The sequence below is a fragment of the Geotrypetes seraphini genome, chromosome 19 (assembly GCF_902459505.1).
Source record: "Geotrypetes seraphini chromosome 19, aGeoSer1.1, whole genome shotgun sequence".
Taxonomy (NCBI): Eukaryota; Metazoa; Chordata; class Amphibia; order Gymnophiona; family Dermophiidae; genus Geotrypetes; species Geotrypetes seraphini.
Window position 1 is genome coordinate 31,702,381 of NC_047102.1, and position 25,961 is coordinate 31,728,341.

Consider the following 25,961-nt stretch of genomic DNA (forward strand, 5'->3'; position numbering starts at 1 on the left):
AGGCACCTCTGATCTCTCTGCTTCGATTGTTATCAGTGGAGCAGAAATCAGTCAGCCTTCAGTTGCCCTGGGGGTCAGAAAGCTTGGTATTAGATTTGGATGTTTTTGGATTTGGACTTAGCACGCACTTATCTCACTAGTTCATGTAATAAGAATCTTAATTCATCCTCTGTATAGTATAAGCAGGACAAGTGGAGTCTATAATTTTCTCCAGAGAACAGGACTGCATCTATTCTATAAATAAGTGGAAATCTTCCCTTTCCAGAGCTTTTTGCCACCTCTGTTGATGAAAAGTGGGTGCAGTTGATCTGTCATCTTCCTTTTTTCCTTCCAGAGGTATGTTGATGGAGGTATTTCAGATAACTTGCCTCGGTACGATCAGAAGAACACAATTACCGTGTCGCCATTCTCGGGGGAGAGTGATATATGTCCACGGGACATCTGCACCAACCTGCATGAGCTCAGGATCACCAATACCAGCATCCAGTTCAACCTGAGCAATCTCTATAGACTCTCAAAAGCTCTCTTCCCACCAGAGCCCCAGGTAATGGCCTGCATCCCATCCTCCCCTACCAAGAAATTGAGAGAGAAGGGGCTCCTAGTTTGTAATGTGCTGAGAGAGGAGACACCTGAATGTGGCCAGCCTGGTTGAAGTAGACAGTTCTGGTAGGCTGTGACTTTTCTTGCATCAAGGCATTTTGACTCTCATTATGCTGCAGGGCCATAGCAAGCGAAAAATATGCCATGTGTAACTTGTCCATTGCCCTCACCCCCATCCCTCACTCCAGAGTATCCATCCACCCTCCCCCTCCTATAAAATCCCACCCAAGCGCACACACCAAACACCCCTCCCAAGGATCCCTACCTCCCAGTTGGCACCTCCACCCCATGACGATGCCCTGGTAGTAGCGGAGGGTGGGCAGTAGCAATCCCCATTCATTACTGCCCAGGCTGGTTCTAGATTCAAAATTATGGCCACGACCTCTAGCGGTAGTCTCACAAGGCTACCGCTAGAGGTTGCCGCCCCCATTTTGAATCCAGAACTAGCACAGTCAGCAAGGAATGAGGACTGCAACTGCCCACCCTACGTTAGACGACCAGGGCATTTGCCTGGTGGGGCCTACAAGAAGGTTGGCAGGTGTGCTTGTGAGGGATTTGTAGGGAGAGCAGTTGGAGATGCTAGGGAGTTAATGGATGGGGTGAAGTTTTGGCACCCCCACCTCCTGTGTGCTCTGGGCATGATGGACCCTGTGCTTCATACATCCACATTGATTGTTTCTCTTGCCTGATTGACGAGTGCTAACAAATGATTGTTCATCCCTATATGTTTCCAGCTGTTGACGTTTAAGCTGGCTTGACTATAGTTCTTTGGAATCTTCTTCAACTTTTTCTTAAAAACGGAAATGATTTTTGCCATTTTCTGATTCTCTGCTGTGGCCTCAACATTAATTGCTGTTGACTTCATAAAGTGCCTGCGGTGTGTATGTCCTCAGAACAGGGCAGGGAAGACCTTTTTTTTTTGGGGGGGAGCATATATCTCCCTCAGGGAGCAGCATTGGGCATTGTGAAGTTCTAGGCTGACCCCTTTCTCACTGTGCTTGCAGGTGCTGAGAGAGATGTGTAAGCAGGGATACTGGGACGCGCTGCATTTTCTGAAGAGAAATGGTAAGGAGGGGGGGGGTCCATCCCTTACAATTCTAGAGGAGAGCAGAGCCTAAGGGGTTACAGGGGAAGTCCTCTACTATAGTGAGTGGAGAGGAGCAGAGCCCAGGGGGTAACAGGGATACAGAGGAACTTTATTTCTTTTCATGTACTGTACTTAAGTGCCACAAATTGTGTTGCAAAAATACAGCAGAGCGGTTGACAATACAGTTATAGTCAGGGCAGGATAAGGGCTAAGGAAACTCTGAGGCGGTTGCCACAGTGTGGTCATATTGTCAGAGGGATCTGTGTGCGGCTAAATTTTATTTTTGCAGATGGTTCTCCTCAGGATCAGAACTTGCTTCATGGCACCTTCTGACAAAGAGCACCGACACCCCCGGCGTACCTCTTGCAGTGGCCCTGTTTCCTTCACTTTCTTAGACTGTACAATTGGTTCTAATTACCATCAGAACCAAAGCTGTTTTCTCTTCTCTTCCTGCCCTTTTTAAAAGCAACAATATACCATCACACATGTTTATGCTGCCATCTTTTGGCCATGCTGTAGTACTGCCGCTGTTGTTAGTCCCGTGTAACTTTCAGGCCCAGGGACACTTCCCTGCAGAGATCTCTTTCAATATTTGCCAGCTGGTTAGCACCTCTGGGAGGCATTTCACCCACATCCTTTGCACATGGAACATCAGGAGGAAGGAAATGCCAGCGCTGATTCTTTCCTCACAAAGGGCCATGAGATTTTCCACTGGTGTAGCCCTGGAAATACATGTGGTAAATAGGCTACATTATGTTGAAAATGTGTCATTTTTTGGCATGTGATTTCTCCAGGAGACAGCATGGTCTGAAAGGACTTTGGTACCTGACAATGTTCTTAGACTAGAGGCTATTCAGACAGAGCAGGGAGACACTTGGCAGTGTGGCAGTGATTCTGTAACATGTCTCATTTAGACTTGCTGTGAAGACTTTGGACGGTTCAGAGATGGACTCTTTAGAAACAGTGCAATACTTAGCAGCTTCTGCTGTCCAGAAATCTATTTGGCATTCCCTCCCTCTGCTGTCATAGTCACTGACCCCTCTGGTTGGATGAATGTAAACAGGAGATTCAGTTTCTACTCTGTCAAAATGGAAAAGACGTGACTTTCTCTCAATAGCAAAGCCAGAACTGAGTTTTTGTGAGGACTAAAGTTAACATGGATGTGCACTAGGCATTGCAGATGTTGACCTAACATCTAGTTCTCTCATTGGTCCGTGCTGCTGCCGCTGACTAGGTGGGCCTATCTCCAAAGCTATGGGACCAGAGCCCACCCAGGCGTGCTTATGGCTGCATCCTTGCTTTCCCTATCCTGAGAGAGTGGCTAGGCCAGCAATGAGCCTTGCATCCTTAGAAGTAAATTAATGTGTCTTCTTCTCCTGCTCACTCTTCTCCCTCATGTAGACCTCCTTCATCGCCCCAAGCCTATGCAGACTCTTGCACTCTCAGCCCCTGAGGAACCTGCTCAGGAAGATGGGGAAGCAGTGAAGGATGAGGACCAGGAGGAAGAGGAACATATATTTGAACATTTACCACAGAGACTAAGCCAAGGTATGTGACCCCAAGTGCCAGGGGAAAGCAGGACATCAAGTTACACAGAGGTCAGGGCTCATGTTTCACTACAATAGCAGAGCTTTATCCTTTCCACTTTCAAATTCATACCCAGACCAGTCCTCTCTAGTTTCCTTCCAGCTGAGTTCTTAGTTCTCTCTCCCTCCCGTCTCCCAAAGTGAAAGAATCTTAACCCATGTTGTCTTTTTTTCATAAGGGAGGCAGTTCCATCCTCTTCATCCCTTTTGCTACTCTGCTCTGAATCTTTCCTAGTTACACTATATCCTTTTTGAGATGGGTTGATCAGACCTGTACACTATACTCGAGATGTAGACACACCAGGGGTCTATACAGAGACAAAATGATATTCTCAGTTTTGTTTTCCATCCCGTCTCAAAAACTCCCTGACATTCTATCTTTTTTTTTTTTTGGGGGGGGGGAGAGTTTAGAAGCTGTAGCACACTGGGTTGAAACTTTCAACATATTATCCATGACAGCAAAATCTTTTTCTAAACTTGGAACTCAATGTTTTTCCCTGTGTGCATCTTGTCTAAATTGATTGAGTCTGTCATTTAGATTCTCAGACTTCTAATGTCACAAGAACCTCTGCAAATCCTATTTTGAAACCTTGAAATAATTTGATGCCATTGGCAGATTTCACATGGATTGACCACTGTTGGGCTTGGCAGTTCTCATCTTCTTTCCCAGATCCTTCAGAAGATCCCAGTTCAGATCCTTTGGAAAGCTGACCATTTTGAGCCTGCTCTCCATGTCCTGCTTTTCACAGTTTCCATCCTAAAAAGAGGGTCCTGCCTCATCTCATAAGTTTAATTTCCTAAAGCATCTCTCACGAGAGACTTTGTCAAATGCAGCTCACCTTTAGCCACCATCAGAAAGGTCTAATAAGGTGAGACTTGCTGACTCAGTCTCATGAACTTATCTACTCAGTAAGTTTCTTTTTAAGAATATCCTTGTCTGGAACTGTTACGTGTCCTGGATCACCCTGGAGCCCTTGTTAAAATTTGGATTTGCTGTCTTCTTTTGATATCTCCCTCTTCTCTCTTTTATTTTCCGTTCACGGTGTTTCTTTTCTACTTTTTGCCTCTTTACTTTCTCTATGTTCTCTCTTCCCACTTTCTCCTCACCACCTCAGCTTCCTGCTCTCCTCACCTCTTTGAAATTTCTTCAGTACTTCTTTCTGTCCTTTCCTCTAGTTGTCTCTTCTCAAGAGCAGCAGCCCTAGAGCTATTGAAAAGTACATTGGATTCCAAAAGCCAGACAACCAAACAGCTAGCAGCAGTTGCCTTTCAATTACTTTGTATCTGCTAATAACTTTAGTAACTGTGCAGAGCTCCCAGGGCTTAATGAGGAAAGTTGAATTAGTCCTGGAGAGAGAAGGAATAGAAAAATTATAGCAGTTCTTTCATGGTCTGCTGTTTTGCTCCTCCTTCTGCCAGATACAGTCATGGGAGAAGGAAGCATCTAACAAATGCTAGTACGTCTGCTCTGCTTTGATATCCCTGTACCCTTTTCTTTGCTGTGGGTCCTTAACCTTAGCATCCCTGTGGCAACGTTTCTGACCATTCAAGGACACTGTCCCCTAATAGCCTCTGGCTGTCCCAGAAGATCATATTATGCTACCCAAGTCCCAAGGGATCTTCAGGACTAATCTCAGGAATATGATAGTAGCCTCAGGGATCTCAAGGACTAAACCTTCAGAAATCCTGGCAAATCCCAGAGAGAGTTTCCAGGAAAGTGACTGTAGCCTCAGATGAGATCCTTAAAACTGTTCCAGAAGTGTGACCCTAACCTCAGAGAAGATCTCACGTTCTGATCCCAGCTGTGTGATGTCTGTCCCTGGGAACCTCTGCTTTTCTCTCTCACCCTTCTTTTGCTCTCTTCCTTCAGCCTTGGCAGAAGCCTGCACAGAGAAGAGGAGCGCATTTTCGGCTATTTCCAACCTGCTGCCTGTACGGCTGGCTTCTGTTTTGATGCTTCCGTACACACTGCCTCTAGAGTCTGCCATCTCCTTCACTGTCAGGTAAGCCATATTCCCTGGCCTAAGCATTATCTGTAAAGAATGCCATGTGTAGGATGCCAGTGTTTAGGGCAGTCATGGGCAACTCAGGTCCTCGAGGGCCAGAATCCAATCGGGTTTTCAGGATTTCCCCAGTGCATGAGATCTATTTTCATGCATTGCTTTCAATGCATATTCATTGGGGAAATCCTGAAAACCCAACTGGGTTCCAGCCCTCGAGGACCGGAGTTGCTCACCCCTGCTCTAGTAGCACTGAAGAAAGGTAAGATATTGATAAATATTTCCACTATACTAACAGGGTGCTCCATAGTTGACAACACAGATGTTTTGCTCCTGAGTTAGTGTTTCCAGATGGGTTTTTTGTTCAATGCCATGACAGGAGTGAACCAGGGCATGCTGGGTATGATCTTGAGCAAAACTCTCTCTACTTTAGGAAGCAGGTCAAAACTCGGGTCTTCTCCTAAGACTTTAATGTAAGAAGCAGCTAACTAGTTAGTCACACACCCAAGGACTAACACCAGCTGCAAGACTTGCTTATTCAGCTCCTACCCTAGCTGAGATCACATTCATGCATCTTTCTGATTTCACATTCAACTTTGTTTAACCCCTGTTACTCTATCTGTATCTTCTCTGTCTATTTGTTCCACCTTCACTATGCTGTCTATTAAGATGTTTTACTGTGCATTGTGTTGACATTGTAAGGAGCATACTGTACCATAATGTGCATATTATGTCTATTTTTTACTACTGCAATTGTCTATTGCAGGGCTGCCCAAGTCCGGTCCTCGAGATCTACTGGCAGGCCAGGTTTTCAGGATATCCACAATGAACATGCATGAGAGAGAGATTTGCATACCAAGAAGGCAGTGCAGGCAAATCTCTCTCATGCATATTCATTGTGGATATCCTGAAAACCTGGCCTGCCAGTAGATCTCAAGGACCGGACTTGGGCAGCCCTGGTCTATTGCCTATGTCTGGCTTATTCTTACTGTACACCACCTTGGGTAAATTTCTTCAGAAAGGCAGTAAATACACTGAACCGAAAAAAGCCCCACACCAGAATGTTTTTTTTGTTGCATCTTCCACAGAACTTGTCCTGAATGAAGTTGATGTACAATGTTGCAAATATTTCCCACCATACCACACTATTACCTTGTGAAAATGAATTGTTGCTACTGGATACACGCAGAAGCAGACAATAGTTTATAAACAGTCTCTGTATCAAAATGGTTTTCACTGAGGAAGACTGAAATCTGATAAAGAATTTGATACTGTTAAAAGGTTTCAGCATTCGATGATTGTTGAAGATTTCTCGGAAGGGTTGAAACAAAAATGGCCTTGATGTGCTGCTCTGCAAGATTCGATCAATGGGCACTGTTGATCGTAAGCCAGGCGGCGGACCGCTGCTCATTTGCACACAAGAACACATTGCCGGTGAGCTAGGAGGATGCACCACAAACACCCCAAATAACAAGAGAAGCAGGAATAAGCCAGACAACTGTGGTTAGGATAATTCATGATCTGAAATTAAACTGTCTTAAAAAGCGTAATGCCCAAGAGTTAACTTTACACGAGAAAGACACACACCTGAAACGGTGCAAATAACTTTTCACCAACTTCCCGGAGCACAGTGTCAGCCTTATCTGGTTTACAGATGAAAAGATATTTACAGTACCTCCACCGGTTAACACAAAGAATGATTGCTTGTATGTGCCTTCAACAAGACAAGTGTAAGGTTAATGCCAAATGTACTACGGACCCGCTCGACTTTCAGCCAATCAATCATGGTCTCGGTCGCAGTCTCAAAACTCAGATTCACAGATCTGTTCATCATCATACTATCGAGACGTCTTCCTGACACAGAAGCTGTTGCCAGTAATCCGTCCCATGTTAGGAGACTACTTTATCTTCCAACAAGGCAATGCCCCAGCACATCGGACAAAGGACACTATAGAACTGCTACATCGGGAAACTCCAGACCTCTGGCCTGTGAATTCACTAGACCTAAACCCAGTTGACTACCGGATCTGGGGGCTGTTACAGGAAGCAATATCTTACATCGAAGACCTTAAACAGCGCCTCATCTCTGTTTGGGCCGAGCTGAAGCAGAGCGTCATTGACAAGTCCATAGATCAGTGGCGGCCAAGGGAGCACACTTTGAACATCTGCTTAACTGAAACATAACTTTTTGACTTTACATTTTTCTGCAAGATATGCCATAAAACTTTTTGATTATTTTATTCAGTTCACAATTCATTTTCACAAGGTAGCATTGTGGTGCGGAGGGAAATATTTACAGCATTTTACATGAACTTCAGGACACGACGCACTAAATTTCATAAGAACCGGCCGAGTTCTGTGGAAGATACGACAAAAAACATTTTGCTGTAGTTTTTTGGTTGTTTTTTGGTTTTTTTTTACAGTGTATAGTAAGTACATTAATAAATAAAAGTGTCCAAGTTTTCTACTCCCAAATGACTAAATGCTCATTCTTCCCTTTCTTGGCTCTTCTCCCACTCATTCCTCTTTCTGCACTCCTTCATGCCTCATTCTATTTTTCTTTTACCCTTTCATTCTCTCTTCTCTCCTATCTTGTTCTCTGAGTTTCTCTCTCTTATCTTGCTTTGTGCCTTCTCCGACCCCTCTTATTGTCTGTCTGAACCCTTTTCTCTTGTCTTACTTTGTCTCTCCTCTGACCTCATTGCCTCTTCTCTTCCTTCTCACTCTTTCTGTCTTCTGAGTCCCTTCATCCTTGTTCTCTGAACTCTTCCTCCCATCTCACTCTGTCTCTTCTCTGATCCTCTAATTATTTTTTTTCTTTGCTTTCTTTTTTCTTCAGGCTCTTTGAGTGGCTGCCAGATGTCCCAGAAGATATTAGGTGGATGAAAGAGCAGACGAGAAATATTTGCCACTGTGTCCTGAGGAAAGCCAAGAAGAAATTGGGAAGTCACATCTCTGCGAGGTAAAAACTCTTCTTTTTCAAAACTCATTTCACCACAGTAAAGGCGATGGGCTAAACCTAAGCTTTGCATATAGTAGAGTTCCTTCAAGCTCTCACCTTCCCTTCTCCCATCCCCCAGCTTGTCCAGTGACAGATGCTACCGGTGCCTCCCGATCCTTCTTAGCTCAGTCATGACAGGTACCATCCCTCGCCATCTCTGTCAGGTCATGTTCATCCTTGCAATGTGCGCTTTCTCTCCTCAGGCCTTTCAGTTGATCCATGGCAGCTGTCACCTCTTTCCCCCCATCTCTTCCAGGTCAGCCATGGCTATGAAATTACTGAGAATGAATCCGGGGACAGAGAGTGCCACACCCCAGCCTGGTCTCCTTATCACAGTATGTGGTCATTGAGGGGAGGTCTGTTGATATTGGGACTTGGAACAGCAGTGAGCTCGGCCAGTCTCCGTGGGTGGGGGGTGGGGCCCGCGGAGTAGCAGATGGTTCCATCAGAAACACATCTACATTGCTCCTGGGGGAATTCAGTGCAAATAAATTGAAACTGCTGTGCAAATAGTTTGAAAAACATTTTTTACATAGTATTTTAAAATTCTGCATCATGTATTTGCAATATTTTTGTGTAGAATTCCTCCTTCATAAAGGCCCCCAACTGAACTTTCAGACTTCATCTCCCTCCCTTGTCAACCCCCAATTTTTCTGCCCCTCTGCAGAATGAATAGCTCCCATCTCTCTCTTTCCCATTCTCTCCAGCCCCCAACAAGACCCTCATCTCGGTTCTCTTTGCATCCCTCAGCTGTCTCTGTCCCTCTCTTTCTCACCCTCTTCTCCAAGAATATTCACCCATACCCTGAGTTTCCCTTTTTCCTCCTGTGCAGATTGGCCCAAGAAAAGGCGGAGGAAGAGGGGAGATGCTGCATGTCAGGCCATATTCTCTGTCCTCCAACATCTCACAGTCCTGCTCTTCAAACCTTACAGTCCGAGAGTGCTCTGATGTACAGTTGCTCTCCTCCTCTGGGAAGAGGGCGGGCTGGGGTGGATGTTCTGCAGGAAGGGAAGAGACACCTCAGGAACCTCCCTCAGGCTTTCTACACCATCTTTGTCACGTGGACCCTGAGAGAAGAGGCAAAGGGAGTTCAAGGCCTAGCTCACTTATGCCCATTCCGTGCTTCTTTTCTTCCTGTTCACACCAATTTCTACTACTACTATTCATTATTTCTGAAGCGCTACCAGACGCACACAACACTGTACATTAAACGTGCAAGAGACGCTCGAAAGAGCTCACAGTCTAATTATGACAGACAAGGATGTCTGTGTTAGGACCATTGCCACAGGCTGCAGTAGCCACATGACCACCTTTTCCCTCTCCATCCCACTGGCTGTAATCCCAGGCTTTCAGCTCGCACTGTTTTCCTTCAGTTTAGCTCTGTCTCTCTTGGCCCTGCATGTTCCCTGAAGAACTCATCTACAAACGCCCCGGCATGTTGCTAGCAGCTTCCCCTCTAATTTCCTGCATCTTTTGTGCTTCCTTGTGTTGTCTTTCTAGGAATTTGTTAAACATTACAACAGGGGAAAGTGTAAAATGGCTTTGTAAAATGAAAGTTTACCCTCTGGATCCCAGCTGTAGCCCTTCATTACAGGTAAACAGACAGGGTGCCCAGTTGGGGTTTGGGTGATTGGCAGGAATGGGCACCCTGTCAGTGTTCATGGCTAGGATATAGGCAGTTGACAGGGCCTAGAAACACAGATTGAAAGGTTGCAAATGCTGTTTGTTAGTAGACAAACTATCATAGTACTTTAGAGAAGAAGACACAAGTCAATAGGATTACATCAGGAAAACTCCAGGGTGGGACGGACATAAACCAGAAACCCCAGGGAATAAGGCAAGTTCTGCAGTCAAGACAAGCTGGAAAAGAGCAGAAAGCAAAGCTCTGCTGAGCAGTCAGGGAAGAAGAGCAGATATCTAGAACACAGGTCAGCTAACTGGACAGTTCCCATTACAAGAGCAATTAAGTAGCTGGACTGGCCTTGATGGTCTTTAGCAGCCATCATTTTCTCTCTAATCAGAATGCATCTGCTGTTGTCTGTTACTATTTTGATTTATATATAATAGGTGATTCTCAATAGATTGCCAAAAGTTAGGTGCTGGAATGATGCGCCCTAAGACTGGATTCTATAACAGCAGTTACGCATGGAATTTCTGGTCACCCGTCAAATGCGTACCAACAATTGGATACTATTTTGTCTTTTTGAGGGTCACAAAGTAACCCTCTTTTTTGAGGGGGGGGATTCCCCACTACGCTTAAAACATTCACTTCCTATCTAGTGTTAGGGTAAGGGTTACATGATGATTATCAGAACCCTTTGCATAACTGGATATCTGGGAGGCCCTGATTTGCTCAGACTCCTCAGGCCCCATCCCTTGGGAGGGGCTTAAGGTGCCTCAGGGACGGGGCCTGAGTAGTCTGAGCAAATCGAGGCCTTCAATGTATGTATGCCTTTCGCATTCATAGGGCGCAATTGTTGTATGCGGATTTGTCAGTGTACCGGAATTTCCAGTACAGAATATTAGCATAAGTTGACATATAAGCATCTAACATTTGGCATGAGTACTTAACACCTGCCAAATGGTGTAAAGACTTGCGCCTGACTTGTAGGCATATATTCTTATTTTGTAATCTGTCTGACATGCCCCTGACCCATCCATGCCCCTCCGAGGTCCACACTCCTTGGAGTGCAGAACCTATAGGGTACCCTCTGGATACTGACTCGGGTGGGGGGAGGGGATGCAGTCTTATGACATCTGTCTGCTCCCTGAAGAAGCCCATAGAGAGTGAAATTGGTCGGAGCAAAGAGTATAAAATTGTTAGAGCAGTTTGGAGTTGACGTTGAACATCTTTAAAAAAAAAAAAGTTTGCCTCAGATTATTCACTTCATTGTTCTGCGTGAGCTCAACTCTGCTGGAGAGACTGGATATTACTAGATTAATAAAAGCTGTTTACAGTTTTTATAAAGTAATACATAATAAGGGTACCACCTGGTTTTTTTGGATATATTGTTTTGCATTTTGTGATTTGAGGGCTCAATTTCAAAGCGCTTAGACTTAAAAAGTTTCAGAAAGAGAGCTCTGGATGCCCTTTTTATTATGGTGTGTTAAAGTTTTTTTTATGTTTTATTTTTAGGCTATATTATCATCTGGAGCTTCGGCGGACCCAAAGCTTGCCTGTACCTCTGGTCTTCAGTTATAGTGAGTCATTGCCCAAGTGGGTGCGTAGCAATACTTCTCTGATGGACATGATGCTGAAATGGGAAGATTACCAGCGCCAGCTCATGCCAGGCCTCTTCTGCATCAATGTTGACATGCAGGCCTCACTTTTCCACCAGGAGCAGCAGCCACAGCCACAGCCACAGCCTGAAGGTCTCCAGATGCGCAGTGTCCTGCAGGGTACCAGCATGGACAGTCTGCCACCCTGCTAACTCCCCATGGCATGGGCACACCAGCAGCAGTGGAGGCCAATCTACAACTTTTCTAGAGCCATGGAGACACCGGACGTGGCAGTGGCCTGGCTGCAGCTATTCTAATTCCTCATGACAATGAGATACTGGACTTGACAGTAAACTATCACCCTCATAACTCCCTGTGCCAGGAAGAGCCTGGCATGACAGCCAACTTAACCCCTTGTGCCAGAAAGACACCAGATGTGAGAGTGGTGGCTGGCACAGAGCTGATCCTAAGACACATTGGTTGCTGTCATATCTGTACCTGCCACCATTTGCTCACAGCAGTTTGTACATAGGTCTGTGTGTCTATTCATATATACAGATCCCAGTAATGTACATCTGTATGTATGTATTTATGCTGCTGTCTGTCACTTTCCTACGTATTCCGCTTTGTTTTCTGGGTTATTCACACTGACTCTGCCTGCATTGTCTCAGGGTGCACCATATTCCTTGCAGGCCGCCACTTTGTTTTATGGACTAGAGTCTTTCTGTCAGCCTTTATTCTCCCCACAGCCTGCAGGGCAGTTGGTCAGGTAGCCTGTGTGTCTGACTTGGAACACTTTTACGCAGCACTTCTTTACAAGGGCATATGGTGCCCTTTGTGTTCTAGAAGGCTCATGTGCCCAAGGTTGGCACAAGCTCTCTCTTTTTTTTTTTTTTTTTGTCTTAGTTGCATAACCATGGAATACCTGAGAGCAAGGAAACACCTCCCTTCAGCAGGAAGTATTGCTCTGATCAAGCAAATTCGCACTAATGTCTGCATGCTCCGCTCCAGTCCTTGTCATCCCTGGCTGGGTAGACTGAAGGAAGAGTGGATGTTCGTTGAACTCGACCTTCATGGCTCTCTACTTGATTCAAGGGGAGGAAAAAATTTTCTGTGCATCTGCACCCAGTAGCCAAAGGGAAAAATATCTTTCCTAATTCCAAGCGTGATGATTAATTCAGAGTTAGTGGATTGTGATGTTTCCCTAGAACGTAGCCATGTTGTAATACCCAATATTATGTTTGGTCTTTAGGAACTTGATTATTTGCTTTTGAATTGAATAAGTGGTTTACAGGTTTACCAAAGCCTTGTAAATTAGATTTTTTTGTGGATCTTGTTTAACTGTATATTACATAGTTAGTGGAGTTGTTCTGAAGAGCGGACCTGGCCACAAGGGCCAGCACTGAGAACCACTGAACTGTTGTCCTTGGAAAGTTTTTTTTGCTCTTTCTTGCAAGCAGTACTTTTCAGACTGAAGCTCCATAAAGCCCAGCACCCCGTTTCCAGCAGTGGTCAATTCAGGATTCCAAAAAGTAGCAAGATCCCATGCTACACACCCTCACGGATAAGCAGTGGATTTACGTTGTTAATGGTTTGTCATCTTTTGCTTTCTGAATCGGTTCAGAGAACATTAGAGCCTGCTCCAGAAACTATTGTTCATGTGGTTATCACCTTGAAGAAAGTGGTGAAAACTAATTTGGGTCATGTGGCAAGGAAGCCACCAATCCAGTTCATTGTTAGTGGTATATGGTCCTTCACCTTGAGCTCTTCCTGTGACCCAGTCTCTGGAGGAAGACTTCAGATTTCTGCCTTACTAGCTCCCCCTCCTGATGCACTCCAGGGGCAGTGGTGTTGATTTCAAATGTTAAAAATGGGTCTGCAAATACCACAGTGCACTGCTATGTAAGATCAAACGTCCATCTGCAGGAGCTTGCTCACTTGGCAGCACTGCTGTTATAAATTTTGTTTGAAGCTTTTATTTTTTTCAGTTTTTTAGAAGAAGGTTAATGGGAAAAATTTTCTAAACATATTGCTAAAGCAACTGCACTATGTAGTTTGCAAATTGTGCCACTCTGAACCACTACATGATGGGGCAAAAGGCACACACCAACTAACTGACAGGAGAGCATGAAGATAGATCCACAGGAAATGAACCTGGCTTTATCCCAGTGCATCCTGCTGGTCACTTGTTTCTCAGAGGAATTATAGAATTGTAATTTCCTCTAGGACTCTGGTCAGGCTATACAAAGGGGCTTCACAGTGTCACTGTAACTAGAGGTGGATAAACTGAGGGCCAGAAGAATAATGTGATATATCCAAGGTAACGCAGGGCATCTGTAGCAGTTGGGGACTAGAATTGAGGCATTCTCACCCCTGCCCTGGGGTCTGGGTAGGCCTATGCTATTGCAAAAGGAAACTCAGTGAGCAGACTACTAGCCCCTACCTTGAAAGGGGGACTCTGGTCAGCTTTTATCCCATTGCACTTGTGGGTGGACTATAGTTCTCTAATTCAGTGGGATAAAATCAGGACCAAATCTGCTTACTTGAAAACAGGATTATCATATAACTTTGTGTCAGTAGGGAGAGGCCAAGCCAGTTGTAGGCTTCTACTCATTGTGTTTAGGCCTTGCAGTTCCTGTTTCTTAAGAAATTCTGACTACAAGTCCCAGTATGCAGTGAGAGGAAAATCAGGACTGACCCAGCCTCTCCCTGTCAACAAGTTGCTATATTATAACCCTGATGAGCACCATTTGGCATAGATATTAACCTGTTTTTGACTTTTAATGGCAAAGGAGGCTAAGAGCTTAGAAAGGAAATCATGAGGGCACAGCAGGTGAGATTGAACTGCAAAGAGAGATGTTGCAGAGATGAGGCAGAGGCTGTGATAGAATAGAGATCCTGAAGGGCCAACATGGGAACTTCAAATCCCATAGTCTGCTCTGAAGAGGAGACTGCGGTGCCTCTTTGTCCTGTGGAGGAGGTTGAGGTACCACACTTTTTTTTTCCAGGAAGGTTAAGGCAAAACTCTTGGAAGGCCTGACCCCCAGTGGCTCCTTCAGCCTGGAGATTTGAAGCTTCAAATCTAGTACTGCTGGGGGCCAGTGTGTTTGCTACATGGACTGGCCTTGTTGAACAGTGGTGACTATCGTCCAGTGTATCAATGCCCAATACAGGCAATAGAAGCCATTGTGAGACTGGACTGTGAGAAAGAGAAAGCTAAATGAAAATTAGAGGGTAAAGAGAGGAAATGTGAAATGGTGGTACATTCACCTGTTAAAGTTTGTATTTTATGGTGTTTTATTTTTGTATTGCTCTTTTAAAACTATGACTATTTAATCCAAATGATGCTGTAACCCTCTCAGTTCTCTCAGAACCTTATTTATTTTAATTAAACATTTTCCGGATAGAAGATATATTGTCAGAGTGAATGCTTTTAAGGACAATAGTACCCTCAGTACTTCACCTACTGGTTGCTCAGTGGTGGTGTTCATGGCTGGTTGGTTCAATTGAACTCATATGAACTCTATGAGCGTCGGGAGCAGCGCGGGCCATTCAGCGCGGCTCTCTGTGCTAAAAACTGCTAGTGCAGTTTGATAGAAGAGGCCCCAAGTCATTGAGATTTGTGTGTGTGATAGAGGAAATATAAATTCCACTTGATAAAAGCGTCCCTTTACCTGCAAAGGACTGCATAGCTCACATCGATAACTCAGCTTTTTTGATATGAAAAGTGGAAGACTTGAAGTTCCATCTCAGGTCTTTTGGTACAGCTCTCGTTCCTCCTCTGTCTGACAGCAGTGACTCTGGGTAACAGCCAGGGATGGATTTCCGATGGGCGATCTGTGCCTATAGGTGTCTTTTGCCATGACTTTAAAGAGGGAGCTGCATCTGGTTTCTCCTGCGCAGGCTTTAACCTGAACCCCCTTTATTTGGTTTTAGAATTTTAATTTATGAACCCCTTTCACTTCTAGTACAAATAAGTTCAGAATAAACAGTAATTCTGAACCGTACATGACTCCAGAGTCTTACAGGGTCCACTAGCACCAGAAACTGATGAAAGCAGATAAAAAGCTCTAATAGGAGGGAGAGCTCATATCATGCTGGGAGGAATAAAGATTAGAGCAGGAAGAGAAGGCAGTTAAAAATCAGCTTAGGGGCAAGTGAGATGTGAATGGAGCCTCCCCCCGCCTCCAACACAGAGCTCTATTAATGGACCTCGCTCCTGCCCTGCAACATCGCCAGTGCCAAGACCCTCTCTCAAACACACAGAGTTCTTCCAAAGCATCTCCTCCTATTCTAGTACACTTGCTCTGCCAACACACCTCCTTTCTGCTCTGCTGTTCCAGTTCTGAGACCCTCACACAGACAAAGAGATTCCTCTGCCAATGCATCTCACTCCTTCCCTGGTATGGAGACCCTCATACACAGAGCTCTGCCAATGCACCTCATTCCTGCCCTGCAGCACCCTCTCTACTGCCTTCAGCTACCTATTCCATTCATTCTCTACATGCATCATTTCATTTGTCATACTTGTGTTACAACTTCTAGATGTGTGATGGTCGCATGAGACTGCTGAAAATCTGCTTTCCAGCTATCTGTATTGTGTTCATGCTGTTATGACTGTCAGGGGGACACTTGCATAGGGCTCTGAAGATCTGCTCTTCAGCTGTCTGTGCTGTATACAAACTGTAAGCATCTTATTAGAAAATTCTTAGGAGGAAATCAAATACTGAGAAACATTGGTTATTTCACTGGTTTTTAAGCAGGACCTGAATTTAATTATGAAGGCCTTTTTTTGATTTCCCCATAGTCTTTTTATGGGTCAAAAATTTAGAATTTTCCCAGATGTTACTAAAATAACACATGCATTGTAGTTGAGAAAATGCAAGGGAAATATAAACAGAATTAATTTGATTTCATTAACAGTTCATTCACACAAGTTATACATTTTTCACCATTCAACCACATGTCAAAAAACTGTATGCAGCAAATTTGCCACCGATGAAGGAAAGCAAATCCACACTGTTAACTATGATGGAGCCTGTACCTACAGAGCATAATTTGGATGGTTCCTCTTACAGGTTTCTATAGAACAAAAATATATTCAAATTCTGAAAGCACCTCAATAATAGCGACACAAAAAATCCCTTCACTGCCAGATATTTTGTAAAGTAATACAAATCCTCCAAGAAGCTTCTCAGACTTTATGTAGCAAATCGTAACACTGCAAAGATCAACGAATCTACCTTTAAAAAGGCATTGCTGCCTATATAGAACACCAAGTCACTCCCTGACACTGTGTAGACAAATGATCTGAAGGGACCCGTTTTGCCAAAAGAGGCGTCTTCAAGGTGAGATGTTTGCCTTTATGTTTTTCTCAAATCGTCCGGATGATAGTATCTGTCTTTTCTACACACAAGTCATAAAAAAGAAATAAGAAAATAGGAAATAAAAAACACACCCCAAAAGGGTTTTTTAGGATCGATGATTGTTCCCATCATCCAAATATAATAACAGTTTATATACCGCAGGACCGTGAAGGTCTATGTGGTTTACAATGATTAGAAATGCTACAAATTGAATAGAACTGACAAGTAAAACGAGTGAATAGGGGCTCTAGAGATCAATTTAAATGGGAAAGATTGTACAAATCAGCTGCCTAAGTACTCCAGGAACAGATATGTTTTTAGGTGTCTCCTGAATTCCCCATAAGTATTAGGAAGCATAACTAATCGGTCCAGGTCTTTACCCCATAATGCTGCTTGATATGAGAGAAGATGTTGATGTGACTTTTGAATTTGCATAAAATTCAAGAGTGAGCTTCTCTTATGTCTGTTGGTTGGGAAGGAGAAAAGGTCATTTATCTATTTAGGGGCTAAACCGTTTGACACTTATGTGCCATTGGTATGGATACCTGAGATTCTTTTTCCTTTTCAAAAAATACTATTTGGGCGTGCATTGTTCATTAAGCTGGTTTCTTTGGGAAGAACTCTTTTATGGTTGACTAGCTTACGTTTTCGCTAGTTGTTCCTACAAACAATCCAAATCCAACCCCCTGCAATAAACCAGGCTCAGTGTAAACTATTTTTTTAATTGCAAGTGACAGTCTAGCTAAAGGATGCAATAATAACCCACTACTACCTAGAAAGCTTATATGCCCTGTGCATGCAGTGAACAGCCTTGTTCGGTCAGCTTGGGCTCGGGCAGATCAAGTTCAAGTTTATTTGATAAATCGCCTATTTAAAACATTCTAAGCGATGAACAATATTAAAACAAAATATAGGGAAACAAACAAATTTTATAACAATTTTAAAACAATATGTTAGACAACAAATGTTATTAAGACACAAGTAAAAAGTCACAGGGCTGCTGCCCGCAGGGGCTCAGGAGGAAGCATGACACTGGATCAGCTGCAGTCTTTAGACATTGCAGGGAAGCAGCAGAATGCCCCTTCTTGGAGAGTGGGTCCCTCTTCTAGTCTTTTAGACCCAGTTCGACGATGCTTTCTAGGCTGAGCATCTCCCAGAAATATCCTGGAGGCAGGGCCGGCTTGGGGGGAAGCAAAAAGGCAGGGTGAGGACAACTTTCCTCTTGCCCGGGGGCTGCGCGCGCTCCCAAACAGGAAGTTATGTCATTCCTGTTTCCCAAGAGAAGGGAAGCGGCGCGCGCAGTGTTGGAGCCCCGCCTTGGCTTCAGGTCGCGCTAACGCTGCGTGACGCACCCGGGAAGCTCGGGGCGCGAGACGCTTGGTCATTGGCTGCGGCTGCGGCCGCGTCTCGCGCATGCGGCCTCAGCGGCACGTGTGGGAAGAAGCGCGCTGCAGCCCCGCTCTGAGCGTCGCCTTCCCGCCCTGTGCAAAGTTTCCGCTCGTGTCGCCCCCCTAAGGAGAGCAGCGCCCGACGTAAATGGCCGAGGCCGCTCTCCCCACCAACCGGCTCCAGCCCCCACTGACGCTTTGCTCCGCAGAGCCCCGTCCTGTTCCTTCACTGGGGCTTTGCCAGAAGGCAGGGCAGGTGACCCCGGGCCACTAGCCCGACCTTGTAACTGTGCCCTTTACCTCCAGCCTGGCTACCAACCAGGAGGAGGCAGCAGAAGCGCAGTAAATGAGAAGGGAAGGAGAGCAGAAAGATGCCAGGGCACGGGGGGGGGGGGGGATGGAGACAGAAAAATGCAGAGGGGGTGAAGCTGAAATGAAACATGTACAAAGGAGAGACAGTTTATTGAAGGGACATAGAAAGACAGAAGATGCCATATGGAAGAGAGAGGGTGGACACTGGAAGGAAGGGGTGAGGGAAAGAGGTGGCAGACTATAGGTAGACACAATGAAAGAGGGAAATTGTCTAAATTCTCTAATTCTCTCTTACTATTCAGCCTCAGAGGCAGAAAATAAATTGAGAAGGAAGAACAGGAGGAAGGGATTGGAGAGAGAGAGAGAGATGCTAAAATCAGCTGGCTGGGAAGGAAGGAGGGAGAGAAGGAAGGGAAGAAGACAGATGCCACACTATGACAGGGGGAGGGGGGGCAGAGAAAAGTAGATGGATGCCATACCAATGGGGGGAGGGAGAGATGGAAGGAAGAGGCATAGAAAGAGAGCAAATGTCTTATGGAAGAGGCAGAGAGAGGACAGACAGTGGATGGAAGGAAGAGAATGATGAGAAGATGAGGAAAGCAGAAACCATATAACAAAGGTAGAAAAAAATTTCTATTTGTTTTATTTATTTATTTATTTCTGATTTAGGATAAAGTATTATTGTAGCTGTGTTGATAATCATTTATTAATAGAAAATGGAAATAAGGTGATCCTGTTTATTGGACTAATTTTAACACATTTTTTTTACTAATTCAGAGACCATAACACCTTTCCTCAGGTCAGGACAGGGATACTGTAATAGCGGTATAATTTACTGACCTGAAACCTAATTGAGAAATGTATTGGTCCAATAAAATGACGGGCACTCAATTTTCTTCCTGACTTGCCCCTTGCCTCCTACCCAAATGCAAAATATAAATTGGTGGGCTTCCCAAAGCCCTGCCAGCTGAAGATCGCTTCCTATAGGAAGGAAGGGGGAATTTGTTCAGAGATGTTTGGAGGTTGCATAGAATAAAAACTTTACACTGGCACTGGTATGGTAATCTTTATTGTTTGTTTTGAATTTTAAAATAAAAGAAAGAAAGTGGGAATAAAGAAGTAAATAAGAAAATGTGTAAATAAAAGGGGGTGGGGAATGGTGATGGTGGGGTTGGGTGGGCGAGGGAAGGCAGTGGACTTGTGTGCCTAGGGGCCCTCGACGAATTAATCCTGCCCTGGCCTTGCCTCCTTCTGGGGGCTCCCAGAATGTTTGGGTTCCAAGTTGTCTGAAAGGACCAGAACGCTCCAGATAAGGCTTCAAGCTGGAACATGTGGTGATAATAAGTCCCAGTTACTTCACTGCAGTGCGTCACTAATAAGATACTTTAGGAAAAGATGTGGGCCAGAGGTTTGTCCTGCTTCAGGCACAGTCTCTGAATTTCAGAGGTGAAAGGTTCTCAGCTTTTGTGTCAAAATCTAGGTTTCAAGTTTATTAAAAATTTGTTGAACATGCAATGTCAAATACTTCAATGCTATGATAATTTACAATTAGGAAACAAACAATAAAACAACTTTATACAAATAAACATAGAGTGTATGTGTACAAATAATTACCAGTACATAAGGGAAGGAGGGTGAACTACAATCTTTAAAGAAAATAGAGATACATTTAGGGAAAAAACAACTGGAGGGTAATAGAAATTAATCTTGAAAGCATGGCTAAACATGGAAAAGAGGTAAAGGACCTATACGTAAAGTCTGATTAAAATTAAGTATTAGAGTATATGCTTTAATGATAGAAGAATTATGCAGGTGATTGAGGCAAGCAGCATCCCAGACTTTAAGAATAAATGGGATACCTATGTGGGTTCCCTACAAGGGTCAAGTGAAGGAGCGGGTCAGTAGAGTGGCTGTATGATTAAGGGGGTCAGTAGACTTAAAGGGGTGGGTCAATAGAGTGGGCAGACTTGATGGGCTATAGCCCTTATCTGCCGTCATCTTTCTATGTTTCTATATCTCAAATGCGTCCCTATACAAGTAACTTTTTAAAGAGCTTTTCAATTTTTCTAGTGAGGATTCACCACGTAAGTAAATTGGTAAGTTGTTCCAAATCTGGGGTGCTATAACCAAAAAGATAATAGATCTCCTAGTACCTATTACTTTTAAAGAAGGGATAGTCAGCAGATATTGTTCTGTTGATCTAAGTATCCTAACTGGAGAATATGGTATTAGAAGACGATTCAGAAATATTGGTGCATTAGTTTGTTGGATTTTAAAGGTTATCAGTGCAATTTTATAAATTATTCTTTGTGAGAATGGTAGCCAGTGTGCTTTTTATAACAGAGATGTGACATGATCATATTTTTTTGAATTAGTAATAATTTTTATTGCTGTATTTTGTATGATTTGTAGTCTTATTTCTTTCTGGGTTATACCATGATGCAATGTATTGGAGTAATCAAGCCTAGAAATGACCAAAGAATGAATAAGAATATTAAGAGCTTATGGTTTTAAGACTTTTGTTAAGGATCTGATAAAACGTAACTTATAGAAACAGCTTTTAACCACTGCAGATGTAAGCCTAACCCCTACAGGGGAGCCTATTCCAAAAGGATGAACTCCACCTTAACCAGGATGGAACCAGGCTGCTGGCACTAACATTTATAAAGGAGATAGAGCAGTTTTTAAACTAAGATGGGGGGGGGGGAGATGACAGTCACCCCATAGTGGATGGTTCCATGTGGAATATCTTTGAAGGATACATTTAAGGAATCCCAATAGAAAGGTTTCAACAATAGTGAAAGAAAGCCAGGAGGGTTTAAGGGGAGAGCAGAGTAAACGTCACAAATTATCCCTGACAACTTCTAAGCAGCATGTAGATACAGGAACCTCCCCCACTGCGATGATGGTTCCCAGCAGTCACACACACGGTTACAGCGTTTTGCTAATGACCTGGGTGGAGGAGCACTGAGCACATTGTAAAGAGTGGATATAGAGTATTAAGAAAGCATAAGAAAAAATATTTTTAAAAAACAAGAAGGATTACAGCATTAAATTTTTGGTTGGTTCTTATGATATTGACTCAAGGCAGTAATGCAGGATCCTTATCTAGGCAAATGAATTGCATTCCTAAATTTTGGAGCCAAATTTTTAAACTTCCTATATTTTGCTAAATTTTCATCTGAAACTTCAGGTTCTTATGTCTAGCTGAAAATAGGTGCCTAGATTTAGAAGCTCAACTGTTGGTTTGTTTTTTGGTTTTTTTTTTGAAGATTGGCCCCATACATTCTTGAGTGTGTTCTTGAGGTAACTAGAGATGCAGTGACCTGCCCAAAGTCTCAATGATAGCACAACAAAGAAAAACGGGGAGACCCGATGATCCACAGTGAAAACAATCCACCGATGAAAATAAAAACTGTGGATACAGATGTTCTGGAGATAATTTATTAAACACTGACATATAAAACCATGAAAATTCAATTAAAAAAGTATAATGATAAAAAATACTGGGTCCGTTTGGTTTTTATCACAGTATTTTTTATCATTGTACTTTTTTAATTGAATTTTCATGGTTTTATATGTCAGTGTTTAATAAATTATCTCCAGAACATCTGTATCCACAGTTTTTGTTTTTTTTTCATCAGTGAAAGAATAACAATTATTCTTTTAATAAGCCTGTTTCCTGTTGTGCTCTTGAGGTCAGTTAATAGATAACACAAAAAGGTTTATCTTAGCTCAATTTGTCCTAGTCAACAAGTTTGTTTTTGTTCAACAACCTTCCTTCCCCATAGTGTGTTGGTTCCCACATGAGCCCAGACACAGAAAGCAAGATACTTTACTTAGGGAAACTGAAAAGAGATAATAAATGTTATATACATGTAAGCCCTGACCTTTTGCCCACCCTAGGTTGATGTGCTTTGACAATAACAGTTTTCTTCAAAAAAACAGGCAGATGTCAAACAATCAGGGACAATTATAACGGAGGCAGTTAAATTGCAGAGCAGCCAGTCTTTGTTATTAGGAGATTTTCTTCCACTTCTCACCAGAGTAGGAGACACTCCAGCTATATAGCAACAATGCCATCAGCAGAAAATATTTGCAAGGAATTGATCCACTTACAGTTCTTGAGCCTGGCTGCAGTACTAGTTCTTGCCACCTTTGAGGAATGGGAAGGCCCGTAAGATATTCCAATAAACTCTGGTAGTTTGGTTCAGGAACTGTAGAAGTTCTCTTCTCCCAGCTGGTTATTTGGGCTTTGACAAACTGCACTGTTTTTAGTTGGTAACTTATAGAAATAAAACAAAAGCATAAAGGAAATAAGATAATACCTTTTTAGATTGGACTAACTCAGTCCATTTTATGATTAGCTTTTGAAAGTAACCCCTTCTTCAGATCGGAAATAAGCAAATGTTGACAAATCAGTATATATAAAGGAAACATGAAATTATTTCAGTGATAGTGTCACAGGTAGATTGAGGGGTGGGTGGGTAAGTCGGAGACAGATGACAAAGAAGTTTAAATTTCTTTGTAGTGTGAAAGGAAGCAGAGGTCTTTGTTAAGTCTTGTCTGACAGGTATCAAAATATTTCATCATTTTACAGTAATTTCAAAGGGTTTAATATGTCTTAAAGTTCCCTTTTAGTATTCCCACCATGAAAACATTGGTGAAATGGTCAGTGTTGTCCGACAGAGGTGACATCCTAGATGGTAACTAAGAGATGTTTGGTAGTACAGCACAGAAGAGACCTAAATACTCTCTTCTCTTTCTTCTTCCAGTATCATCCAAAGGGAATGAGGTAGATCCCTGATTACCAGACTCACACCATAGGCAAAAAACAGCAGGTTGAAGGTCTGTGTGACACTTCAGAGTCCTGTCTGTTAAAAGAAACAGCTTAAATAGGTTGAGTGGGTCAGGTTAGTAGACACTGCTGTATGTATTTCTTCTGTCTAAAGGCTGGGTGGGTCTCTCTCTCACATAGGTCAGGGCTCGGGAGGCAGAAGCCAACAGACAAATAAAGCTATGAGCTCCATTATATAGTTTCCTAACTTTCCAATTTTCATCAAGTAGTGCCTGGATACTCTCATTTCCTCTGGTTACTGACATAATCTCATAGATCACTGATGTATCTTCTGCATGGCAACTGTGAGGTGGTACAGTGGTTAAAGCTATAGCCTCAGTACCTGAGGTTGTGGGTTCAAATCCACACTGATCCTTGTGACCTTGGGTAAGTCACTTAATCTTTCCATTGCCCCAGTATCTGAATAAATTCATGTAAACTGTTCTGAGCTCCCCTGGAAGAATGGTATAGAAAATTAAATAAATCAACTTTTCTTTTATAGTTTTCATTGGAGGAGCCTGGTGGATTTTCCTATGCACAATATCTGTACAAAATCCCCTACAGAGAGAGTGTACCCCAATGTTAGTAGTGCCATTGCTTTTACCTGGAAAAAAATAATCAGGGAGCTCCATATCCCAACTCCCCCAGTCAGGGTCAAGTTATCTGGTTGAGGCCAATCTTCTGGTATCAGGACTCCCACTTCCAGTTATTCTCTTAAAAGCATTTTTTCTATGATACTGCTGGGGGGCCTCTCTGGTGTTAAGAGCATAAGAACATAAGCATTGCCTCTGCCGGGTCAGACCAGGGGTCCATCGTGCCCGGCAGTCCGCTCCCGCAGCGACCCCCCAGGTCCATGACCTGAAAGTGTTCTCTACCTAATCTAAAATATCCATACCCTATTCGCTCAATGTCCTGTAAGGTAAACCTCTATCTGTATGTACCCTGTTATCCCCTTCGCTTCCAGGAAGTCATCCAGTCCCTTTTTGAACCCCAGAATTATACTCTGTCTTATCACCTCTCCGGGAAGCGCGTTCCAGGTGTCCACCACCCTCTGAGTGAAGAAGAACTTCCTTGTATTCGTTATGAATCTGTCTCCTCTCAGTTTTTCTGAATGACCTCTTGTTTTAGTTGTCCCTGCTAGTCTAAAGAATCTGTCCCTCTCCACCTTCTCTATGTCTTTCATGATTTTATAAGTCTCTATCATGTCCCCTCTCAGTCTCCGCTTCTCCAGGGTAAAGAGCCCCAGCCTGTCTAACCATTTGGCATATGAAAGGTTCTCCATACCCTTTATCATCCTCGTTGCTCTCCTCTGGACCCTCTCGATTATTGCCATGTCCTTCTTGAGGTATGGCGACCAGTATTGGATGCAGTATTCCAGATGTGGGCGCACCATTGCTCAATACAGTGGCAGGATAATTTCCACGTTCTGTCTTCATGGAGAGTCTTTGCTTTCTTGTGTTGCTCTACTTGGCCTAAGGCTTTCTTACAACACGCTCCCAGGGTGAAAGCTCCACTGTTCCTTACACTAGTATTATATTTATTATTTTTATTTATCTATATTTACATGCTGCAGAGCAATTTATAATGTATGTAAAAGCTATCTGTAGAGTCCAAGTTTCCAAGTTTATTAAAATCTTGCTATCCCGCTCCATTGAGGACCCTTCTGGGCAGCTTACAATCGAAAACTCTACAGTATTGACAGTAAACATACACAAGAATCCAAGGTTAAAATTGAAATACAATTTTTTTTCAAAAGAGGGAGGAGAAAAATACAAATTGATAATCTTGTGTTCTGCAGTGTTTCAAGGTTTCAAGGTTTATTAAATATTTGATGGATCGCTATATCGTTATACAAAGCGATGTACATTAAAATACAATCAGATAAGATAATAAAAACATACAATTCATTAAAATAATGATAACATACAATAAAAAAACGATAGATTTTAGACAGGACCACCAACAATTGGGAGGAAAGGGAGGTTAAAGTTACATATCGTAAAAAAAGAAATACATTTAAGGAAAGAACATCAGGGAGGTATTAAAATACTTGAAACGAAAAATTAAAAAATGGGAGAATTTGTTTTTTATTATTTATGTATTAAAAAAATTTTTTTTAAAAAGATAAGTTTTAAGAGATTTCTTAAAAGAAGGAACATCTTTTTCGTTTTTTATATATTGGGGCAAAGAGTTCCACCATTGTTCCCCTAGTACTGAAAATTCTATTATATAACCTGTAATTTGTTGTTCAAACTTATTATTAGTAGTAGTATTATAAGCATCTGCGAATAAAAATGTTTTAAGATCTGTTTTGAATTTTTCCAAAGTATTCAATATTCTTAAACATAATGGTAAAGATTTCCATAATCTTGAGCCAATACCTGAGAAGATAGCAGACCTAACCTGCTCGTGAACTATTTCATGATATGACAGAGTTGAAAGAAGGTTTTGACTTCCGGATCTCAATGGCCTTAATGTCATATATGGGACTAAGAACCGCATGAGATATAAAGATTCTTCAGTGTTTAAGTTTTGAAACAAAGACGTTCATATTTCAAGATCTTC

The 25,961-nt window shown here is 43.0% G+C and overlaps 1 protein-coding gene across 2 annotated transcripts in view; it reads left to right on the forward strand.

Moving 5' to 3' along the window:
- PNPLA2 (patatin like phospholipase domain containing 2) overlaps positions 1-14,904 on the forward strand; it is a 53,242-nt gene extending 38,338 nt beyond the window's left edge. Inside the window, exons 4-10 of one of the 2 annotated variants that reach the window (XM_033928189.1) lie at positions 335-544; positions 1,605-1,665; positions 3,089-3,235; positions 5,144-5,276; positions 8,113-8,235; positions 8,531-8,609; positions 11,411-11,624. In XM_033928189.1, the coding sequence (XP_033784080.1) occupies positions 335-544; positions 1,605-1,665; positions 3,089-3,235; positions 5,144-5,276; positions 8,113-8,235; positions 8,531-8,609; positions 11,411-11,476 (819 nt within the window). In that variant the 3' untranslated portion in view covers positions 11,477-11,624. Of the gene's footprint in view, positions 1-334; positions 545-1,604; positions 1,666-3,088; positions 3,236-5,143; positions 5,277-8,112; positions 8,236-8,530; positions 8,610-11,410 lie in introns of both variants that reach the window. The other variant, XM_033928188.1, reaches the window with a different exon arrangement.
- Positions 14,905-25,961: the final 11,057 nt, after the last annotated feature.